We start from the raw sequence: 23,083 nt of genomic DNA, 5'->3' as shown, positions 1-23,083 counted from the left end.
CATGACATGAACCAAGGCTCTTGTTAGTAATTGGCTAGTGCTCTGTTGATAAGCTATTAGAAATTCTCAGTTACATTAGAATGTACTTCAAATACTGTGCAAGTCTCAAATCTATTTTAAACCATTTCACTTAAGTAAAAATTTGATTAGCCATGAGCTTAGAGATTTTTTCCCTTGTGAAAGGTCTATTACAAGCTCACCTGTAAAATAAAAATACATACCAAATTTGATCATTTTCCTTTAAATTATTTAAATCTGATTACAATACTCAATTTACAGTCTACCCTTAATTCAAAGCAATATAATATTTCAAATTATGTACAAATTAAGGAGTGAAATTGGTCATCATCTCGAGCGTAGTGAGCTTATAACAAATCTAAAAGCCAATTTTATCCAACACGTTTTTCATTGACTGAATTTTTCACACTAAATTCCCACTTTGCAGTTTTACTTGCATTACCTAATTTCAATTATTAGACAACTCAACACTTTAATGCACAAACTTCAAAATATCAAAAGGTTCTGAAGAAGAATAGTAATATTCTAATAATAAATTAATAATATACATGTAAAAGTCAAATGCAAAGCAATATTAAATAAAGTCCAGTAACAACAGAGGTGAGGGCTATGCTGTAAATTTTGATAAGGAGCAAAGTGAGGAAACCCATAATAGGTTTGAACTCAATGTTGGAAGACATATGAGGGGCATGGATAGGATTATTAGACAAAGTCTTTTCCCTGCGGTCGGGGAGTCCAGAACTAGAGGGCATAAAATTTAGGGTGACAGGGGATATAAAAGAGATCTAAGGGGCAACTTTTTCACACAGGGAGAGTGGCACATGTATGGAATGAGCTGCCAGAGAAAGTGGTGGAGGCTGGGACAATTGCAATATTTAAGAGGCATTTGGATGGGTATATGAATAGGAAGGGTTTGGAGGGATATGGGCCGGGCGCTGGCAGGTGGGACTAGATTGGGTTGGGATATCTGGTCAGCATGGATGGGTTGGACCGAAGGGTCTGTTTCCATGCTGTACATCTCTGACTCTAATGACATGCAGGATAAGGCATTTGTTCCTGGTCAACAACTTCAATGGGCTCCCAAGGCAAACAAACTCAGCAAAAATCTGTTCAAGAGTTTTCAAATCAATCCAAGGCCTCATCCCATCCTATCTCTATAATCACTTCCAATCCCACAAGCCTTCAGGTTTTATGTCCTCTTTTAATTCAGACTGTTAGTGCATTAGCAACTATATTTGCTTAACAACTGGGGACATGCTTTCAGTTGTCCAGACTCGAGATTGTGGAATTCTCTCCTTTTGTCTCTCCATCTCTCTACCAGGCTTTGCACCGTGAACACAATCCTTAAAATCTAGCTCTTTGACCCAGATTTTGGTCACCAAAGTCTGTAGCTTGGTATTATACTTTATTTTATAATGCTCCTGTTCGATACTTTAGGACATATCTCTTTGCTATAAAAACGGAAATTGCTATTCTTTCATGACACGCGAGAAACCTTCCACACATGCCATGATCATGTTTGTAACTCTGAGAGAAACAAACAAACAGTCAGTTATTTTAGGTGTTATTCATCAGTTCCTTATTACTCAAATATGGAATGGTATTCATAATTTTTCTTTGTTAATTAGCATATTTTGATGAAAGATCATTTCTTGAAACATCAATTTTTTTTCTTTCTTAAGCTGGTGAACATATTGTGCAATTTTGGCATCTAAAATTATATGAGTAAGAAAGATTGAAACAGACTTACAAAAGCACCATTGGGAGCTGGAGTCAGATCACTTCCTGGGGCAAGTTGCTCACCAATGCCACCACAGCCCACGGGAGCATACCCACCATTCGGCCACCAGGACTCACATGCCCCACCAGTAGACTGTCAGCAAGAAGAAGTATGATAAATAAGGTGCAAATTAAATACTTTTTAAAGCCAATATACATTCTATAAAGGATTCGACTCCCTCTTTTATGCCCTCAATCAACAGCCATCCTTCCCAACCCTCAAAAGTTTACCAAATAATGCGGCATTCTTGAATGGCTGCAGTCCATTGGCACAAGTACACCCATGACATTGTTAGGGAGAAAGTACCAAGATACCGCGACATTGGTTCAGAGAGGAACTTTCAGTATTCACATGCAACTGTAGCCTTTGTCCTTATAGATGGGAGAGGTGAGAGGTTTTTAAAGTGCTGTCAGAAAGGACTTTTTGAATTATTGAAATAATTCTAGTGAAGTGTGCTCCTTATAAATGGAGGACAAATCTTCTGAACTACAGCCAGAATGTCTGGCCCTTTTGCCTTCACTGTATTAAATACAGTAAAATGAAACCTCTGAAAACTGACACGTGATGTTGGGAACCTCAGGAGGAGGTGAAGATGGATCAACTACTCAGCACTTCTGGCTGACGATGGTAGCAAATGTTTCAGCCTTAATTTTTGCAGTAACCTGCTGAGTTCCCCTATCACATTGAGGATGGGGATGATTGAGGAGTCACCTTCCCCTGTTAGTTGTTTAATTGTCCACTATCATTCACAATTGGATGTGGTAGGGTGGCAAGCTTTGACTTGCTCAGTTGGTAAATAGGATTACTTAGGTCCAAACATTGTTGCTTCCATTGTTTGTGTTCTAACTTCATCTGGTTGGCGTCTAACTTTTAGGTATGCCTGGTGTTGCTCTGGGCATGTTTTTCTGCACTGTTCAATTAACCAGGGCTGATCCCTGGCTGGTTAGTAATAGTAGAGTAGAGGAAATTTCAGGCTTTGAGATAGTGAGCACTGCAGATGCTAGAAAGTCAAAGTCAATAAAATGTGGAGCTGGAAAAGGTACAGCAGGGCAAGCAGCATTAGAAGAGCAGGAGAAACGCCGTTTCGGGGGTAGGGGGGAATCCTTCATCAGGATTGGGGGCAGGGAAGGTGGCTGAGAAATAAATAACGGGAGGAGGGTGGGACTGGGGGAAAGGTATGTGGGACGGTGATAGGTGGATGTAGGTAGGAGGTAATTGAGATTGGTCAGTGGGAGGGGTGGAGCGGAGGGGAGCGGATAGGCGGGGAGGAAGATGGACAGATTAGATCAGGTCAAGGGAGTAGGTAGAGAGGGAGGGCTGAATCTGAGATGAGGTGGGGGTGGGCAGATTTGGAAGCTGGGGCCATAAGGTAGTAAGGTATGTTGAGGCCATAAGGTAGGAAGCTCCCATGATGAAAGATGAGGTGTTCTTCCTCCAGTTTTAGTGTGGCGGCGTTATTTTGACCCATGGATATGTCGTTGGGTGATTGGAAGGGGGAGTTGAAATGGCTGGCCACCGGTAGGTGGGGTTGATTGGAGCATGCAGGCCATAGATGTCCCCGAACCAATAGAGTTTGCACTCTATCTCCCCGATGTAGGAAGCATCGGGACACATCGGAGCAATGGATGCAGTTAATCAGGTTAGAGGAAATGCAGGTCATGAGATTACAGATTGTGATTTAATGCAATTCTGCTGCTGATGATGGCCCATGACATGACCTCCTGTTTTGAGTTGTTAGATCTGTTCAAAATCTACCCCATTTAGCATGGTGGTAGTGCCATGCAGCACAGTGGTGACTTCAATATGATGGCACAACTTCATCTTGACAAGTGGTGGTGGTTACTTCCACCAATACCATCATGGCCAGATGCATCTGCAATAGGTTGAATGACCAGAATGAGGTCAGGTAGATTTTTTTTTCTCTCTTGTTGATTCTCTCAGGACCTGATGAGGTTCACTCTCACAGGTAAGGGGTTCAGCACTTCACTAGCTTGGTAACTACCGATTTCTACTTAGTTAACCTGGGGAATGGATTTTAAAGTCTCCCACCTACAGAACATTTCCTTGTTTCAATGTCACTCTTTGTGCTTCTTCCAATTTGCATTAAACATGAAGATGCACTGATTCATCAGCATGGAAGTATTAATCAGCAGGAGGTATTGTTGTCCATGTTTAACCTGATGCCGCAAGACATCATGGGGTCCGAGTCAATATTGAGGATTGCTAGTGTACACTACTGTGTTACTACCTCTGTGGAGATTTGTGCCAGCAGTGAGATAGCACATAGTCAGAGGTGGTGACTGGAATATTGGCTGAAAGGTATGATTAGAAAAATTACTATATCAGTATGTTAGCTTGTCTAGCCTTTTCAACAACTCTCCCAGAACAATTCCCAGAGATTTCTGAGGAAGACTTTGCAGGGTTAATTCTTTTTTGCATTTTTAGTAGTGGTTTGGGACAGTGGAGTTTAAGAGTTGACAGTGAACCACATTGCTGTGGGTCTTTGAATCATACATACACCAGACAAGCTAATTCAGCAGATTTTCCTGGCTAAAGGGCAGTTCACACCAATCTCGTTGTTCCAGGTTATTCATTGAATTTAATGTTACCAGCTGCTCTGGAAGGATTTGAGTTTGTGTCTCCAGACTATTAGTCAACTCTTCTGAATGACTACTTCTATAACAATACCACTGCACCTGGCAGTGGTACAGACTATTTCTAACAATTCAACAATTTTACAGTGTTGCCCCCTGCAGCCCTGACTTTGCTAGCAACACTGCAGTGTGTTTGTACCAGTGTTGCAATTATAATGCTGAACAGTATAATGCACCAGATATAAACTCTCATACATATGTTGAAGCTTGTGAAGTTATTTGTATAGACAAAGTAAGAATAAAACTCTTCTAAACTAGAAAAAAGAAAGATTTGAACTAGGAACATGCAACATGAAAAATGTTAAGCATGCAAAGAATAACTGTAGAGCAGTTAGTCCGACGTTGGTGGTTGTCAAGTTGTTGGAACCCTTTCTGAGAGTCAGAATATACTGTCATTGAGAAAGGCACATATTAATCAGAGTCAGTCAGCATGGTTTTCTAAGGGGAAGCTCATGTCTTACTAATATAGTCAAATTTGTGGAGGAAGGAGCAAGGAGGGTTGATGAGGGTAGTGCAATGGATGTTGTCTGAACGGATTTTAGTAAAATACTTAACAAGATCCGACATGACAAACCTGTCGCTAAAGTGAAATCCCATGGGATACCAGCAAATATGGCAAGTTGGATCCAATGTTTGGCAGGGTGATAGACAACAAAGTGTAGAGTTGCAAGGTCAAAGTGGTTTCTAATGTCATTTGACAGATCTCGTTGATGGTGCTCATATTGCTTACTCCATATGTTAATAACTTGGACTTACATTATTGAGAAATTACACAAATATTGCCCTAAACTTGATAGTCGGCAACTCCAGAATCATAACAATGGTTTGATTAAGTGAGCAGAAAAGTTGCAAATGGAATTCAATCCAGAAAAGTGAAAAGTAATGAATTTGGGGAAGACAAACAAATGTAGTGAATATACAGTGAATTGGAGGATATTGAGAGAACTAGACAAATTAAAAAACCTAATACTGGATTAGTGGTGCTGGAAGAGCACAGCAGTTCAGGCAGCATCCAACGAGCAGCGAAATCAACGTTTCGGGCAAAAGCCCTTCATCAGGAACCTAACAGTGCATGTCTATAGATTCCTGAAGGTGGCGGGATGGGTGGATAAACTGGTAAAGAAATCATATGGAATGCTTTCCTTTATTGGATGTAGTATAGAATGCGAGAGCAGAGATGTAATGATGCAAGTGTATAAAACATTGGTTAGACCACAACTGGAACCTTTCTACAATTCTAGTCACCACATTACAGATAGGACATAATTTCTGTGAAGTGAGTACAGTGGAAAATTACAAGAATGTTGCCAGGGATTGACAATTGCGGTTATTAGGAAAGATTGGATAGAAATGAGAGTTGTTTTTCTAAAACAGAGAAGTTTGAGGGATGAATTAATTTAAAATTATGAGGTACCTATCTGAGAGGTCAATTATCAGAGAGCGTTAAGGTGATTGTAGGAAGGATTAGAGAAGACGTGAGTATTAGTGTGACAATGCGCATCCTTTTAACAGCAAAGCAGAACAGCTCTAGAGTTGATTGACAGTGGGTGGTGCTCATTGGACTTTACTTTTGAGATTTGTGTTCTTGTAGAAAACCTGAGTTCAAATCCCATCAGCTCCAGAGATACAGTATGCCATAACATGTCTGAACAGGTTGAATAAAAACATTGAACTGAATTATTTCTCTGGTGGGCAGTATTTAGTGTTTGATTAGGTGATTAGATCATTTCATAGTGGGTTAATAAGATTTTTTTAAAAACATGGTTCTTGACCTCGTTGGGGTCAACTCCTGAGCCTAGCTAAAGTAGCCATCATTAGATCTGGACGGTGAGCTGTGGAAGGGTTTGCAATTCCTGACTGCCTGCTTCTCTTCCATGGCCACATCCTTACATGGGTGTCTCTGCTTTTTCAGAGATAGGTGGCACCCTGAGAACGGAGTACATTCTCTCCTCCAATAACAATGTATTGATTTAGTTCAGGTTGTAAGTTTGCTTGCTGAGCTGGCTGGTTTGTTCTCAGACGTTTTGTCTCCATGCTAGGTAACATCAACAGTGAGCCTCCGTTGAAGTGCTGGTGTTCTGTCCCCACTTTCTATTTATGTGTCTTGGTCTGGTAAGGTGGGTGTTATAATTTCCAGTTCTTTTTCTCAAAGGTTGGTAAATGGGGACCAAATCAATGTGTTTATTGATGGAGTTCCGGTTTGAATGCCAGGACTTTAGGAATTCCCATGTTTAGCCTGTCCCAGGATGGTTGTGTTGTCCCAGTCAAAGTGGTGTCCTTCTTTGTCTGTGTGTAAAGATACTAGTGATAGTTGGTCATGTCTTTTGGTGGCTAGTTAGTGCTCGTGTATCCTGGTGGCTAGTTTTCTGCCTGTCTGTCCAATATATGTTTGTTGCAGTCCTTGCACAGTATTTTATACATGACATTCAATTTGTTGGTTGTTGGTACAGGGTCTTTTAGGTTCATCAGTAGGTTCATCAGTTACTGTTTCAGTGTGTTGGTAGTTTTGTGGGCTACCATGAAGCCAAGAGGTCAGAATAGTCTGGTAGTCATCGCCGAGACATCTTTGATATATAGTAGTATGGCTAGAGTCTCCGGGCATGTTGTGTCTTCTTGTTTGAGTTTGTTGTTTAAGATTCGGCAGACTGTGTTTATCGGGTATCAGTTGTTCTTGAATATACTGTAAAGGCATTTTTCTTCTGCTACTCATAGTTCCTCCTGCTGCAATGTGTTGTGACTCCTGATGCAGATCCTTTTGTGGGTGTTGAGGTGATTGGTCCCAGAACATGGGATAGAACACCAGTGTTTCAATGGAGGCTCACTGATGATGTTACCCAGCACAGTGATGAAATGTCTGAGAACCAAGTGTACCAGCTCAGCGAGCAAACTTACAACCTGAACCTTACCCTAAGCTACAAATCTTCTCAAAAGTGGCAAATATTGATTTAGTCTCTCTCTTGTTTCAAGCAGTACTCCTGCCATTTTTTGTTTTTCTTATTGCTTCACTGCCTTGGATGTGCAGTGTTTGTTAATTGGATATTTTATTAATTTAGTGGAGGGTTTATTTTACAGAAAAAAAATGTTCTTATATGTCAGTGGTAGGCTGTATCTTTAACCAGTTTAAATTAAGAAGAAATAACCCATAGTTTCCATTAGTGATATTCTTTCATCTTTCGATGTTAAAAGTGGATAATTCTGAAAAAAAAAAGATTCCATATTTGCTCAGAAAAATATAGTCCTTTAAAGCAAAGCCATACTATTACATACTTAGATGTATCTGATCTGAGGGCAGTGCCCTCTCCCACATTAAGTATGATGAAGAACTCAAATACCACATAATAACCCACTTTGTTGAAATGCCTCTATACTCCTGTAATTTCTGAATCTCATAAACCTCCCCTAAATATAGCTAAACCAATATTTAAATACAAATGCATATTATTTATTTATGATTAAACAGAATGACAATACTTTTCAGCACAGAAAGAGGTCATTCTCTCAAACAGCCATGTGCCAGCTCTTCTGAAAACAGCGGATATAGTTAATCCAATCCTCTGTACTTTTTTCATACTTCTCCTTTCAAGTATTTATCCATTTTCCTTTTCAAGCTTTTATTCTGTCTCTAAATTTGTCTTTTGCCCTAACTGTACACTTTTAACAAGTCTTCTTATAAGTCCTCATTTTAATATGTTTGTGATATTTTAAATTCAGATCATTTTTATTCCGATCATTGAACTTATAATTTTGTAAACATCAGTTACATTTTGTTCCTTAACCTCTCTTCTCATGGGAAAAAAAGTCTCAGTTTCCTTACACTCTCCTTGTAATTAAAGCCTTTCATTTCTGGCATCAACCTTTCAACCTTCTCCATGGCTTTGACATTTTTGCTGGGCACAATATCCTAACCAATATTTGTATAAGTTTAGCATTACCTCAGATTTTGTAAATTGAAAAGTTGTCTCCACAAATTTTCTAAACAAATCCCGCTCTTTGACTTCCATTTCTAATGAATACACAAGGTTAATCCTGCCAGGAATAATAAATTGATATGAAGCAGCATCAACGACAAATTTGAAAGTGTCATCAACTACTCAAGCTGCTTCAGTTCCTGGAAAAGTCAACAACAGGCAGATGAACAATTCACTGTTATTGGAATCAGTATGGGCTAACAGGAAAATCAGCATAACAAGAAATTTACTGTTGTTTGCAGTGAGGACTTCAGCAATGTAGCTTATGTAAAGAAGGCATGCTTTTTTTTTAAACTATTTCAAAATAATTGTGGACATGGAGGCTACATCATATAAATGGTTTGTTTCTTCACTGAATGACATTTTTGTTGCATATATCTACAAATGTTACTGAAAAAGTATGCAAAGATAATCCTTTGATTCAAATCCCTGTAATTCAAAGATCTCTGTTTAGGTTACTAGCCTCCCATATCTTGGGAGAATGGTTCTTTCAATGCTAATCAAAACTGGTAGATATTCTTCCTTGGATAAATTTCAAGTTGAATGGTACTTATAATTTACCCATGTGGATGCCATTTTCCTCTTCACTTAAGAATGTTGTTAAGGATGAGAACTCTACAAAACAAACAAAAATGTACAAGTTACAATTTGTCACAAAGGATCTAAATTAATTTTAATACATGCATGCAATAAATATAGGCACAAAATTCCACAGGTTATGATCCTGGCATTTTCACTGAGATCACTCCCACTAATAGTGACCCTGGGGCAGTATGCAGGGATAGGGCACCTGACTGATATAGGACCGGCAGTTACCATGCTACTGAGGTTACCTCTTGGGTACATCACAACCTCTCCACTTTGGCTAGGAGAGTCAGTATCCAGACAGTTATTAGGATCTTGTCCCAGCAATATGTAAAATTAGTTCCAAATAGTCTCCTACGTAAAATAATCTGGTAAGCATAAGAAAATTGACTTCTGAAAACCACCAGGAGCAGCAGACAATTTTCTGGGTTGGTCTTGCACCATTGAAAAAAATTTGTCCGTTTTTGAATTCACTCCTGGGATATGCTAGGTCAGCATTTATTTCACATCTCTAAGTGCCCAGAAAGCAGTTAACAGTTAATGATGTAGCTGTGGATCAGGCGTCACATGTTGGCCAGACCAGGTAAGGATCAAGATTTCCTACCTAAAGGGCATAATTAAACAACATTTTATTTTATGACAATCAGCAAAGGTCATCATTAGGCTAACTTCCTTTATTCCAGATTTTTAAAAAAATTGAATTCAAAATTTTACCATCCACCTCTCATGCCATCCCACATCTCTGTATGCTCTGGATTTCTATTTAAATGATGTTACCTTGTCCCCTGGGAGTTCAAAGACAGGGGATCTCCCAACATTACATGTCCTTGTCTTTCTATCCTTAGAATGATCATTGGAGAATTAGCACCTCACCTCATCTCGCAGATAATAGTAATGCAGTATTATAAGTGGTTTTCTGCCAGTTTCCAACCCCTTCCTTGCACTCTACCAGAATTGTGGTGGGAATGTACTGGAAGGGTGTTGTTTTTTGGGCCTTATGTAATTTTCCAACAGGGAAAAAAAATACAATTGTTACTTTTGTTTCCTGCAGTCCTAAAGTCTTAAGTTTCCACTTGTGTTTTGTGTTTCGCTTTTACCTGAGTATTCCCCAGCTGTTGAGAGCTCCAAAGAACACTTATGCTCTTCACAGATTAGAGAAACCCATTGTATTTGAATGGTCACAGGCCTGCATACAATAGTTAACACCTCATTTTGGGTTTCTCTAACTGGACAAAGTGTTCATAAGTTGGTGTAGGAAGAGACAGAAAGCAGCAGCAACTCTCACCAGTTCTTATCTGCTCTGGCTTCAAAATCATGGATCCAATTTGGATCATGGAATATAACATACAGAAAATCTTTCAACCAATAGCATATGTGCCATCTCTTCAGAGGAAAGATCCAACAACCTGATTCCCTTTCTCATCTCTCAAAGCCTTGTATTTTTTCTTCTTCAAGTTTATATCCAAATCCAATTGTTGCAATTCTACCTTCAACATGACTTGGTAGAGACCAAGGATTGTCCTTTGCACATTTTTTCTCTCAGAACTAGATAATAGATAATTATTCCCAGTGCACCAGAGGGCATAGATTTCAATAACATTTAAATGCAGGCTTGCTTTTGCACGAGGGTTACACATAGAATATTCCAGAAGGCCAATCTATACCACAGTGTATCTTACCAAAGCTTGAGTAAAAATACAAATTTCTTCAGCTAATTGTTAGATATGATTCTTTTTCTTTAGTCAAAAGATTATGCCTTGGTTACTACTGAGACATGTTATGCCATGGTCAGGACATGCTTTCAACCAAGTAGCACTGAAAAGACTGACATGATAACATCCTGTACTTGGTATAATTATAACAGAGTACATAATGCAGTCAATCACAGACAAGCAACTAATAAGAGGCAACCCTGACAGTATAATCAAATGTAGCCCAAACATAACATTATCTAAATTCAAGATAAAATTACTCAGTCTCTCATTTTCAAAGGAAGAACACATAAGAGGAAACATTAATTGTAAACACATTAAAAATGAACTAATTACTGTGTGAGGTGACTGCATTTTTATGGCATTTCCATACTTCAAAGCATTCATCTAGCAAGAACATCATGTAATGGCACATAAAAATCTTAGCTGCTTGAAGTATTGTTACAAAATAAGTGAAAGTTTTCAAATAAAGCGCTTCACATTTCTGACCTTGCATCGATCTTATAGTTCTGTACAGTGCACTTACTACTTTGAAGTACAGTCATTATTGTCTGTCAACAAACATGACTCATTCATTGGATGAATAACATATGAAGAAAGGTTGAACAGTTGGAACTTTACACACTGGTGTATAGAAGAATTAGTAGTGATATTGTTTAAACATGTAAAATCCTGAGGACACTAGACAGAATATATTTTGAGAGAATTACCCCTTTTTATGAGAAACAAGTACAAAGGGACACAGTTTAAAAATAACAGGCCTCACATTTAAGAAGGAGATGAGGATTTATTTTTAGGGAAGTGTTGTTAGTCTGTGAAATTCTCTTCTCAGAAAACAGGGGAGGCTAGTTCATTGGAATTACTCCCATCTGCATTAGATTTTTGATAGTCAAAATAATTAAAGATAAAAAAGAAAGTGGATTTGATACTTACTAAATTTACGTTCTGGCTCCACCTAACATACATGCACTCTTTTTTTATTTCTCATTAATTAGGCAACTTTCTAACCAAGTTACCTTAAAATTGGCATTGTAAAATTTCATATAAAACTACATCTACTGTGTTCTTCCTATTTATGCTGTGCTGAAATGATGAAAGGTACAATATACATTTAAATCTTTCCTTTAAAAGTTTCAGGTTCGTTTTAATCTATTCACAGAAATCTTTTTGGATACATCTGTATCTGTGTTTCCACTGAATTTATCTTCTTTTTATCTCAAAGTTGAAACCCCTACTGCTAATCTGTCATCTTGGCAACATTTCTGTACAATCAACTTGAGCAAGATCCCTTTTTATCTTTTTGAACTTTTACCTTTTTCCAGTCAAGCATGCTAATCCTTGACATCGTTGTGTATGTTTATTCTCACAATTAACATGTTGTATACACTTTGTTGTTCAACTCTCATATCTATGGTTTGCTTGACTCAGTACCGAGAACAAAAATTATGCAATGCTTTTCTTATAGTTACAGTAGTATACAGATTTTGGTAGCAAAAACAAATGCAATCAACAAAACATGATCACTTGCATACTATAATTCTAATCTATTTTGCAAAAGTTGAAATCACCCAATATTATTTCTACACATCTCTTCAAACTGAAACTTTCATCACAATTTGTTTACTGAACTCTAAAGATGCAGAAAATTGAACCTTGAACTTTCCCATTTCTAGCTACCATATGCATCCTGACAGATCATAGCACCCAAGGTTGTCTTTCTTTACTGGGGAAGGATGGAATCCTTAACCAACACTGTGAACCTACACTTCCCCCAAGGACTGATTTCCTGCATGAAGCAGTGCACTAAATAAAACATATCTGTACAATCCCTAAATGTGGACACAGGGCATTCAGCCCAACATGTCCACACCAACTCGCCAAAGAGCATCCCACCCAGGATCTCCACCCCCCACACCCCTTTCCTGTGACCGTGTATTTCCCATGGCTAATCCATCTAATTTACACATCCCTGGAGACTATGGGCAATTTAGTACAGCCAATCCACGTAACCTGCACGATTTTGGATTGTGGAAGGAAACCAAAGCACCTGAAGGAAACCCACACAGTTAAGGGGAGAATGTGCAAACTCCGCACAGTCACCCAAGGATAGAATCGAACTCGGGTCTCTGGCGCTGTAAGGTAGCAGTGCTAACCATTAGGCCATATTTAAAAGCTATTGCTTTTACTTTGCTGTATGCAAATTTTATTTTTTTCCTAATGCCTCATTTTTTAAATTAAATATTATCAATTAAACATAAAACAAAATGTCAACCAATTTTCTTGCTAACGCATCTGTCTACCTCAGCCAATCTGTTTCATTGTAAGGGATACTGTTCATTAGGGGCGAGACTTTGCAGTCAGTGATTAAAATAAATGCAGCAAGTAGTGTTCTTTTAGTTTCCAATAAAGATCTAGAGCTGCCTTCAGCTGAAATTTTCTTATCCCTGACAAAAGTTCGACTCAGCCCACAAAATAAGAAAATCATCACGTGTCCAGCAGCAGAGAGATGAGCAAGCACGGGAAACATCACGGAATAATTCACAGGCAACAAGCGCGAAAATATAAAACACTGACATCCTTCACTTTTAACGGAACAGCATGATTTGGAGTACACATAGGATCAAGATAAAAGCTAAATACAACAAAGAAATATTTTTTTAAAATGAGATTATTTTGTATCACAATGAAAAAAAATGATATTTACCAAAAAAAAATCAATTTATTTTTCGAGAGCCAGTGAGGCTGGTTAGCAGTAACTGTGGAATTGCTAGGCCATAAGAAGTCTGGCTACTCATTCAGCAAGGTGCAACTTTCTCAATTGTTTCAGCCGTAAAATTAGTGGTGAAAGAGTCAAGTTATCATTGATTCAATGCCATTTCTAATTCGTGAAGGAACTTCAACATCGTCTTTGAGAGAAGTCTAGATTCATGTACATCAATTTATGCATTTCTGTCGTACTTACTCAGCGGATATGGGAACGCAGAACTTGCTGTTAGATAACAAGGAGGAATGCGACCAAGAATTATTTCAGGTGTCGGTGATTTGATCATATTTAACTTTTCAATATTCATTTTGCATTTGTCAACAAAGCAATACATTAAAAGCGTATCTTTTAAAATAAATATTATAGATATAAGTCTCAAACGCAGTGCAACAATTTTGATTTTATTTACCTTAACATGTGTGTGACCCTTCCCTCTGTGTCCCAACATAAGGCAGAAGTGCAGTGCAGCTCAAGTTTCATGAGCCCGTTTTATATCTATAATAACGGAGAGGAAGTGATGCAGTTTGGACATTGCAATACATTTTTGTGGTTTGCACAAAGAACTACTGAATTGCCTGTTTTCACATTCAATTGCAGGTTCATTTTATAACCACACCAAAGATGCTCGCCAGAGCTGCAGTTTCCACAGACTGCACAAAATCAATTTTTTTAAAGCTGTGATTCAGGCCACTAACTGAAGTGGGAACCCTTTGATAAAATTCCGCCAAATGCAATAAAACTAAAAATAGAATAAAGCCTCGCCCAGAATGCATCTTATCTATAATTGTCAAGCGTTTGCTAAAAGTGTTTTCTATTATGTATCACTCTTGTACCTGACACATTACTTCAAGATTATGATCAGATTCCCACTAAACATTTCACCCTTTTAACTTTAAGCTGTTCAGATGGCAAGTACCAATGTGTCGAATATAGAAAACGCCCTCTCAATAAATTGTACGTTTACTAAAATACTTTTAAAAATGCAGAATTTGGGGTATATTTTGCTTTATGGATGAAATTTTAATGTAAAAGATGTACAGTTTTCCTCCTTTAGTATTAACTCTACCATTCTTTATAGCCACACAAGGGGTAATATAGTTGTTTTTAAGTAAAGCCTGAAAAGGATTTAGCTCAAGAAAGATGTATTTGTTTTTTGAGGTACATCAAAGAAAATAGTTATTTGCTCCCATTTAGTGTGGAGGAAAGCACTGAGAATGTTTTAAAGGAGTGAAATCCTTCAGTAAAGAGTTGAAGGCACGGTGGCACAGTGGTTGGTGGCACAGTGGTTAGCACTACTGCCTCACAGCGCCAGAGACCCAGGTTCAATTCCCGCCTCAGGTGACTCTCTGTGTAGAGTTTGCACATTCTCCCCGTGTCTGCTCCAATTTCCTCATTTGCAGGTTAGGTGAATTGGCCGTAGTGTTAGGTGAAGGGGTCAATGTAAGGGAATGGGTCTCGGTGGGTCAGTGTGCGCTTGTTGGGCCGAAGAGCCTATTTCCACACTGTAAGTAATCTAATCTAATCATGTGGATTGTGCATCTGCAAGTTATATGTTGCTTAGGTTCTGTTCTCTGTACAATGGTGCAGCTCATCTGTGAGAAGAAGAAAGCTCAAGGTTGGTCAAAGATGCAGAGAAGCCATTAGTAAATCAAAGGACTATTGGCAGTGGATGTGCTGCATCAGAGTTAGTTGCTTGGACATGATGAAAAAAAAACAATCTATGTGATTGCTCAGCATCAGGAAGATGCCTGTCAGTAACTGAGGTGGGCTAATTTATCCATGAAGATTTGCAGACACAGACACCACTGGCAGTGCTCCCCCTCAATAATCGTATCACAGGACAGGAAGCCAGAGAACTATAAACCGGTGAACCTGACATTGGTGGTGGGCAAGTTGTTGGAGGGAATCCTGAGTGACAAGATTTACACGTAGTTGGATAGGTAAGGACTGATTAGGGACAGTCAACATGGCTTTGTGCATGGCAAATAATGTCTTACAAGCTTGAGCTTTTAGAAAAAGTGACATAGAGGATTAATGAGGGTAGGGCACTGGATGTGATCTATATGGACTGAAGTCCACAGAGATCACATCTACTGCACTACCCTTATTAAGACATTTAACATGGTAGATTGGTTAGGAAAGTTAGGCCACATGAAATTCAGGGAAAATTAGCCATTTGGATAAAGAACTGGATCGAAGGTGGTTGTGGAGGGTTGCTTTTCAGACTGGAAGTCTGTGACTAGTGGTGTGCTGCAAGGATTGGTGCTGGGTCCACTACTTTTCATCATTTATATAAATGATTTGGATGTGAACATAGGAGTATAGTTAGTAAGTTGCAGATGACATCAAAATTGGAGGTGTAGTGGCCAGTGAAGAAGATTACCTCAGAGTACAATGGGATCTTGATCAGATGGGCTGAGGAGTGGAAGATGGAGTTTAATTTAGATAAATGTGAGGTGCCAGCATTTGGAAAGGCAAATCATAGCAGGATTTATACACTTATTGGTAAGGTCCTGGGGAGTGTTGCTGATCAAAGAGATCTTGGAGTGCAGGTTTATATTTCCTTGAAAGTGGAGTCTCAGGTAGATAGGATAGTGAAGAAGATATTTGGTATGTTTTCCTTTATTGATCAAAGCATCAAAAATAGGAGTTGGCGCATCATGTTGCAGTTGTACAGGACATTGGTTAGGCCACTTTTGCAATATTGTGTGCCTGGTCTCCCTCATATTGGAAGGATGTTGTAAAACTTGAAAGAGTTCAGAACAGAGTTACAAGGATGTTGCCAGGGTTGGAAGGTTTGATCTATAAGGAGCAGCTGAATAGGCTGGGGCTGTTTTCCTTGGAGCATTAGAGGCTGAGGGGTGACCTTATAGAGATTTATAAAATCATGCAGGGCATGGATACGATAAATAGACAAGGTCTTTTCCATGGAGTGGGTGAGTCCTGAGCTAGATGACATAGGTTGAAGGTCAGAGTGGAGAGATTTAAAAGGGCCTACGGGTCACCTTTTTCATGGAAAAGGTGTTACGTGTATGGAATAAGCTGCCAGAGGAAGTGGTAGAGGCAGGTACAGTTACAATATTTAAAAGGCATCTGGATAGGTATATGAATAGGAAAAATTTAAAGAGATGTAGGCCAAGTGCTGGCAAATGGGACTAGATTAATTTAGGATAGTTGGTCGGCATGGACAAATTTGACTGAAGGGTCTGTTTCCATGCTGAACATCTTTATGACTCTATGACAGCTTTTGGGGACATTGCTTAGTCTGTTGATCTGTCAGCCTGTGCTTGATTATAGGGCTTACTGTTGCCCCCTTTTATAAATTCAAAACTACTGCAAGTATCTTTGCAGTTATACTGATGCCAGTCACTTAATTGAGCAGTGGATCGGATTGGGTCGGATTTCCACATCTGAAGCACGTGTACACCCTTTTAGTCTCTCTCAAGATAAACTGATTTGACACAGGCATTGTGAAGATTGCTTTGAAACGTAAACAAGTTTACTTCAGTTGATAAATCACACAGAGCAATGAGGTTAATGAATCATTGTATTCATTTGATATAACTTCTGAACACAGTAAAACACAAAGGGGTTTTGCAAATATGCATTGTTTTGCCTCTGAGAGGAACAATCTCTCATCTTAACATTGAAATCACTATTCATCTACTTAACAAGAAGCAAACAAAAATGGTAATGAAAAAATGTTTTAAAAAGAGATCTTGAACACTGAACCCCTCTTCCATAATGCAATCATTTAAATGCAATTCAACAAGGATGAATAGTGGATCAAGATATGTAGCAAGAGACAAAGTGTATGACAGTTGTATTGTGTAGTCTTCCCAATGCCAGCATGTTCTGAACTTAAGGGCTATTGTTTTCTGTTTAAGAACTGAAGTACTTTGCAGCAGAAGTAAGTATTCAGAGGAGGAATCCCTCTGCATGCTGTACATAACAATGTTGTAAAGTTGTTTGTAAAAATCACATTATGATTTAATTTCAGAAGAAAGAAACATTCCACTTTATTATTTGAATGATAAAAGAATTGCAACATATATTCAGTGTAATTGAATGTTACTGTCTTTTATATATGACTGAAAAACACGTTATGACTGTGACATCAAAATTCATTTGCTGTTGTGTAAGTGTGATGATTTATAACACGTTTCCCATTTCTGGCATGTATTTTCCATGGATCCAAATGTAATCTAATTTTAAAATTTATGCAAGCAGAAATACTGCACATCTGCTGAGGCAACACGGTAGCTGCATGGGAGTCAAAGAGATGTACAGCACCCAAACAGACCCTTCGGTCCAACTCATCCATGCCAACCAGATAGCCTAACCTAACCTAGTCTCATTTGCCAGCACATGGTCCATATTCCTCTCGACACTTTCTATTCATATATCCATGCAGATGGTGTAATTTTGAATGCTGTAATTGTACCAGCCTCCACTACTTCATCTAGCAGCTCATTCCGTACACGCACCACCCTCTGCGTGAAACAGTTGCCCCTTAGGTCCCTTTTATATCTTTCTGCTCTCACCCTAAACTTATGCCCTCTAGTTCTGGACACCCCCCAACTTAGGGAAAAGACCTTGTCTATTTATCCTATCCATGCCACCCCTAATTGTCACTCCTGCTCAAGTATCTGCTGGAGGACATTTGATGAACTTGCTGTGAGTTCAGTTGTTCTTAGGTTCTGTACCTGAATCATTTGTGAATGGCTGCATCCTGGAACTAGCAATATCACTAAGAGCTAAATGTTTGCTCTTGTACTCCTGCATCATGTAAAACTGTTCACATGAGACCCACATAGCCTGTAAGCAGTTGCAAACTGTCTTAATCCTGCCCTCATTGCTACTACTGTACGTTCTTCACACAAACTGAATTCAGTCATGTTTACTGTAAAATCTTCTCCTGGTTAGGGTGTCAATTGGATGGAAACAATTTATAATGTCTGAGAAAGCCTGCACCCTGTGATTATTAATAGGATCAAGCAACCCACAAGGCGTGTGGTTTGCAGACACTCATGTATAATCGTTTTGTACTATTCTCTCATTTAATCACCAACATCCATTTATGTTTGACTCTGTGTTTGACCAGTCACATCAAAAAAACATGCATTTAGTTAGTGCCTTTAAACTCAAACATCACCTTCTAAATATTGCATGGTGCTTCTATCTGAGCAATGCACAGTGCTGATGTTTATATCTGCATTTGCTATAAGACTGCTTGGTTGCTGACATTGCAGAAAATGTCAGAGAACTTTAATTTATATTTCACAATCAGTAAGAACTGAGTTCATAGACGTAAATTAGTTGCCTTGATAACATTGTGTCTTTATCTTTTTTGCATGTTCGGAAATATTTTACTGACTTGCTGCCTTTCCTTCATTGTTTATGAACCCGACTTTAATTGCTGTTGGATGGTTTCCCAGATTTTATCAATGACTGACAATATTACTTGCATACAACTCCAAAGCTTGTACCTTCATTGCATCAAAAGGTAATCATATATCTAACATGGTCAATGAATCTTGCTTTGTAATTTTGTTTTTGTAATTGGAATGTTTTACTAGAACATGTGAAATTCAGTCAACTCAACAGATAACTTGGGTAAAAGATGTTGGCCTTCGTATGATTAACTGACAATTAACACCATTGAGAAATGTTAAAGCAGGTGAAGAACAAGTGAAAGAGTTGGACTTGTTGAAAATTGGAAACATAATTAGAAACCACTTTAAACATTGGGTATGTGTGTAGAAAACAGGTGAACTCAGTTGTGCTAATTAGTGTTTTAAATTCAGGGATCTCGCAAGAGGAATTAGACCAGTATGTAGTGTTTGCAAGTTTTAATGTGTGTGGGTCCTTTCGTCCGTCCCTCCACCGCCAGCTCCGTACCTCACAGTATTATTGAAGGTAAGATAAACATTTCGGGACCTTTGGGATCTTTGATTTCTATCTTGTTACTGAGCCCCATTTAGGTAACTGTGTAATCCATCTTTTATGTTAAGGAGAAGACATAGGGCTGAATTTTTTTTTTGATCAGTTTACATTGTCAAGTTTTTTTTTTGGGAGTTATTTTTGAAGCTGTGAGCCTCAGTGAGTTTTCTTGCTGTATCCTACCAAACTCTCCTCACTAATTATCTGCCTTGTCCTTATGATATCTCGTGCCCCATCATACCATGCAGCGTTCCTGCATGTCACTCGGTGGAATTCACTTGAAACACCAGCATTTCTTCCCTCCAATACCATTTTTGAATGGCTGCCATGCATCTGGATGAATATGCTAACTTGACACTGCCGCTCATCAACAGTCAAAAGGCACAGCAGAGGCAAAACCACACTGTCTGTAGTGCATGTTTGTCATTTTGTCACAATTGTGTTCTCATTTTCTCAGCCAAGTTGTTGTTTAACCACCACATATTTTAACACATTTTATCTGTCCTTAGCGATATCAGATCTGAACGCTCCTTCTCTAAGTCAACAATACCCACTGCCCACTCTCATCTTGTCAGTATCCAGTAGGGGAACATTACCACCTCCTTCATTGGCAGAGGTACAGAATACAGAAGTAGGGATATGATGATGAAACTGTACAGACACTGGTGAGGCAACAACTGGAATACTGTCTGCAGTTCAGGGCACCACATTACAGGAAAGATGTAATTGCTTTAGAGAGAGTGCAGACAAGACTTAGGAATATGGTTGCCAGGGTAGACAACTGTAGCTACAAGGAGAGATTGGAGAGGTTGGGGTTGTTCTCTTTGGAAGAGAGAAGGCTGAATGGGTGAACATTATTGAGATATATAAAATTGTGAGAGGTAGCAATAGAGTAGAAAGGAGGAACCTGTTTCCTCCTATACAGTGTGGCAAGGCAGAACATGGATGGTGTGCACATGCAAGTAGCATAAAATGAATGAAAGCTAAGAGAGCAAGCAAACAGTCCTGAGATGCAGCCTGGTCTATATCAGGAGCTGCGTGACTGTCTGTGTATGTCAGTTGCGGCCATCTCAGTGCTGGTTACCACTGCACCAGGGAGTTCAGTGTCCCGAGATCAGCCTGCCAGTGTATCAGAGAGGTGCCACGATGAGCATGATGGGTTGGCAACCAGTACCTGCCAATGTCTGCAGGTGAAATATGTGTGGTTGGTATCCATGGATAATGCCCTGAGATGTTGTTGCCCTAAATCCAAGATGGATTTCATTTGGAGCAAGCTGCTAGTTGACTCTGCCATGTACATGCTTTGATTTTTTGTTGTTGTTGAGTTTTCCTGATGTTGTGGTGTTTGGTGAGTTTTTGTATAGCTTGAATCAACCTGTTGAGAGATATTATGACACATCTCTGGAACAGGTAGGAGTTGAACGGGGACTTGAATTACTATATTATTAATCCAGAAATTCAACTAATATTCTGGGGATCCAGGTTCAAATTCCACCACAGCAGATGGGGGCATTTGAAATCTTTTTAAAAAAAGGTCTGAAATTAAGAATCCACTATTGACCAGGAACCCATTGTTGATAGTCAGAAAAACCTATCTGGTTCACTAAAGTTCTTCAGGGAAGGAAATCTACCATCTTTACCTGGTCTAACCTGCATGTGACTCCAGACCCACCACAATATGGTTGACTCTCAACTGCCCTCTGAAATGGCCTGGCAAGCCACTCAGTTGTATCAATCACTACGAAATCTCAAAGAATTGAAACCTAACAGACTATGTGACATTGACCTAGGCACTGGGAAAGACAACGATAGAAACAGCCCAGTCAACCCTGCAAAGAGTTCCTTAGTAGTATCTGGGGGCTTAATGCCAAAACTTGGAGAGCTGTCACAGTGTAGTCAAGCAACAGCATGATCTAGTCATACTGATGGAATTGTACCTTGCAGACAATGACCCAGACACCAGCATCACCATCACCGTCCCTGGATATGTTTTGTTCCATCAGCAGGACAGACCCAGCAGAGATGGTATACAGTTGGGAGGGAGTTACCCTAGAAGTCCTCAACATTGACTCTGGACCCCATGAAGTCTCATAGGCAAAGAAACCCACTACTGATGACCACATACCATCTTCCCTTGGCTGGTTAATTGATACTCCTCCAAGTTGAAAAGCGCTTACAGAAAGCACTACGGGTGGCAAGGATACAAAATGTAGACTGGCTACAAAACGTAGATCTCAGTGTCCACCATCAAGAGTGGCTTGACAGCAGTACTACTGATTGAGTTAGTCTGGCCTTAAAGGACATAGCTGCTAGACTGGATCTGCAGCAAATGATGAGGGCACCAGCAAGAGGGAAAAACATACTTAATCTCAACCTTGCCAATCTGCTTGCTGCTGATGTGTCTGTCCATGACGACAGTATCGGTAAGAGTGACCACCATACAGTCCTAGTGGAGACAAAGTCCTGCCTTCACAATGAGAATGCCCTCCAACATCTGCAGCACTAGAATCGGCTGTAAGTATAAGTTACTGATTTTAAATAGGTTGTCAGTATTTTGATGTTCTTAGAAACATATAGACATAGCTTTAGAGCATTTGAGGTCGAAAATCAATGAGTTGTCTAAGCGACTGTGGGTTGTTTAATTACCCTAACTAGGCCTTGCTATTTTCCTCTTGTATCTTAGTGACATTCAAACTAAAAGCTGATTAGTTTTATTTTTCTGCTGTGACAAAATATGCCTTTAGAGGGTTTTGTTCTATCCTGTTCCTCTGGTAGAGAGGTGTTGTAAACCTGGTGACAAGGCGTCTGCATGGGAAAATAGAGTAAATAGCTTTGAGCTTTAAATTTAAAAAAGAGACAAAAGAAGCCATGAGTGGGTGGAGTAAGCCTTACAAAGACCCAGGGTTTTAGTTTAGCTTTCAGTTGTTGAAGTTGAGGTTTCCGGAGTTGAAGCTTCCAAAAAATGTGGTGTTCAAAATTATGCAGACAGATGCACAAATGTAGTGCTGCCTATTGCTTTCTATGAATCTGCAATGCTGTACAGCAATGAGTGAGGAGCTGCATGCATTCACAGCTTAGCATGGAAAGTCAGCCTGCACCTCTTAAAGGCATTGTGCATTCTGATTACAGCTTGGGCCGAAACAGTTTGAGCCATATTTGAAGACCTTCAGGAACATACAAAATTGATGCAAGTCACAAGAGAGTGCTCACATATATTTAGATGTTGTGCTTGAGTTGTAGCTTGGGAGAGAGATTCCCTTTCCCGCCCCCCCCCCCCCTCCAGGTGTTCAGAAGCCTTCCAGAAAGCAGACCATCAGGTGCACAAGGACCTTTTTCAGAGCAGCCAAGGCAAATTGAATTGTTTCAGCACACTATATTAATTTGGTCAAACGGAGCACAGATCTCAGGAATGCTGATATTTGGTGGAGATGCTGCAAGGAGTCTTCAGACTGGTATAGAGTGGCCTTGGAGTGGCCTTCTCACTGTGCAGTCACCCTCTGGTTGATGTGAGAGCTGAAAGATGGAGCAGTGAATTAGCAGTGGAGGAACAAAACATAACTGCTACAGGATTGTGACATTCTGGATGGTTATGCAATAACTGCACTTTGAGTGAATGGTAGCTTTTTGAAGTTGTTCTAGCTGAGTATTGCCTGTTCCTA

At 39.4% G+C, this 23,083-nt stretch overlaps 1 protein-coding gene across 2 annotated transcripts in view; it reads right to left on the bottom strand.

Moving 5' to 3' along the window:
* The window catches only part of anxa3a (annexin A3a), a 67,511-nt gene extending 53,536 nt beyond the window's left edge, over positions 1–13,975 (bottom strand). For both annotated transcript variants that reach the window (XM_072591886.1, XM_072591972.1), the window contains exons 1-3: positions 13,891–13,975; positions 8,982–9,035; positions 1,769–1,891 (exon numbers count right to left, since the gene is read on the bottom strand). In XM_072591886.1, the coding sequence (XP_072447987.1) occupies positions 1,769–1,891; positions 8,982–8,996 (138 nt within the window). In that variant the 5' untranslated portion in view covers positions 8,997–9,035; positions 13,891–13,975. The remainder of the gene's footprint in view (positions 1–1,768; positions 1,892–8,981; positions 9,036–13,890) is intronic.
* Positions 13,976–23,083: the final 9,108 nt, after the last annotated feature.

Source organism: Chiloscyllium punctatum, chromosome 1 (genome assembly GCF_047496795.1).
Source record: "Chiloscyllium punctatum isolate Juve2018m chromosome 1, sChiPun1.3, whole genome shotgun sequence".
Taxonomy (NCBI): Eukaryota; Metazoa; Chordata; class Chondrichthyes; order Orectolobiformes; family Hemiscylliidae; genus Chiloscyllium; species Chiloscyllium punctatum.
The sequence above is the reverse complement of the archived record's forward strand: the minus strand, read 5'-3'. Positions and strand labels throughout refer to the sequence as shown.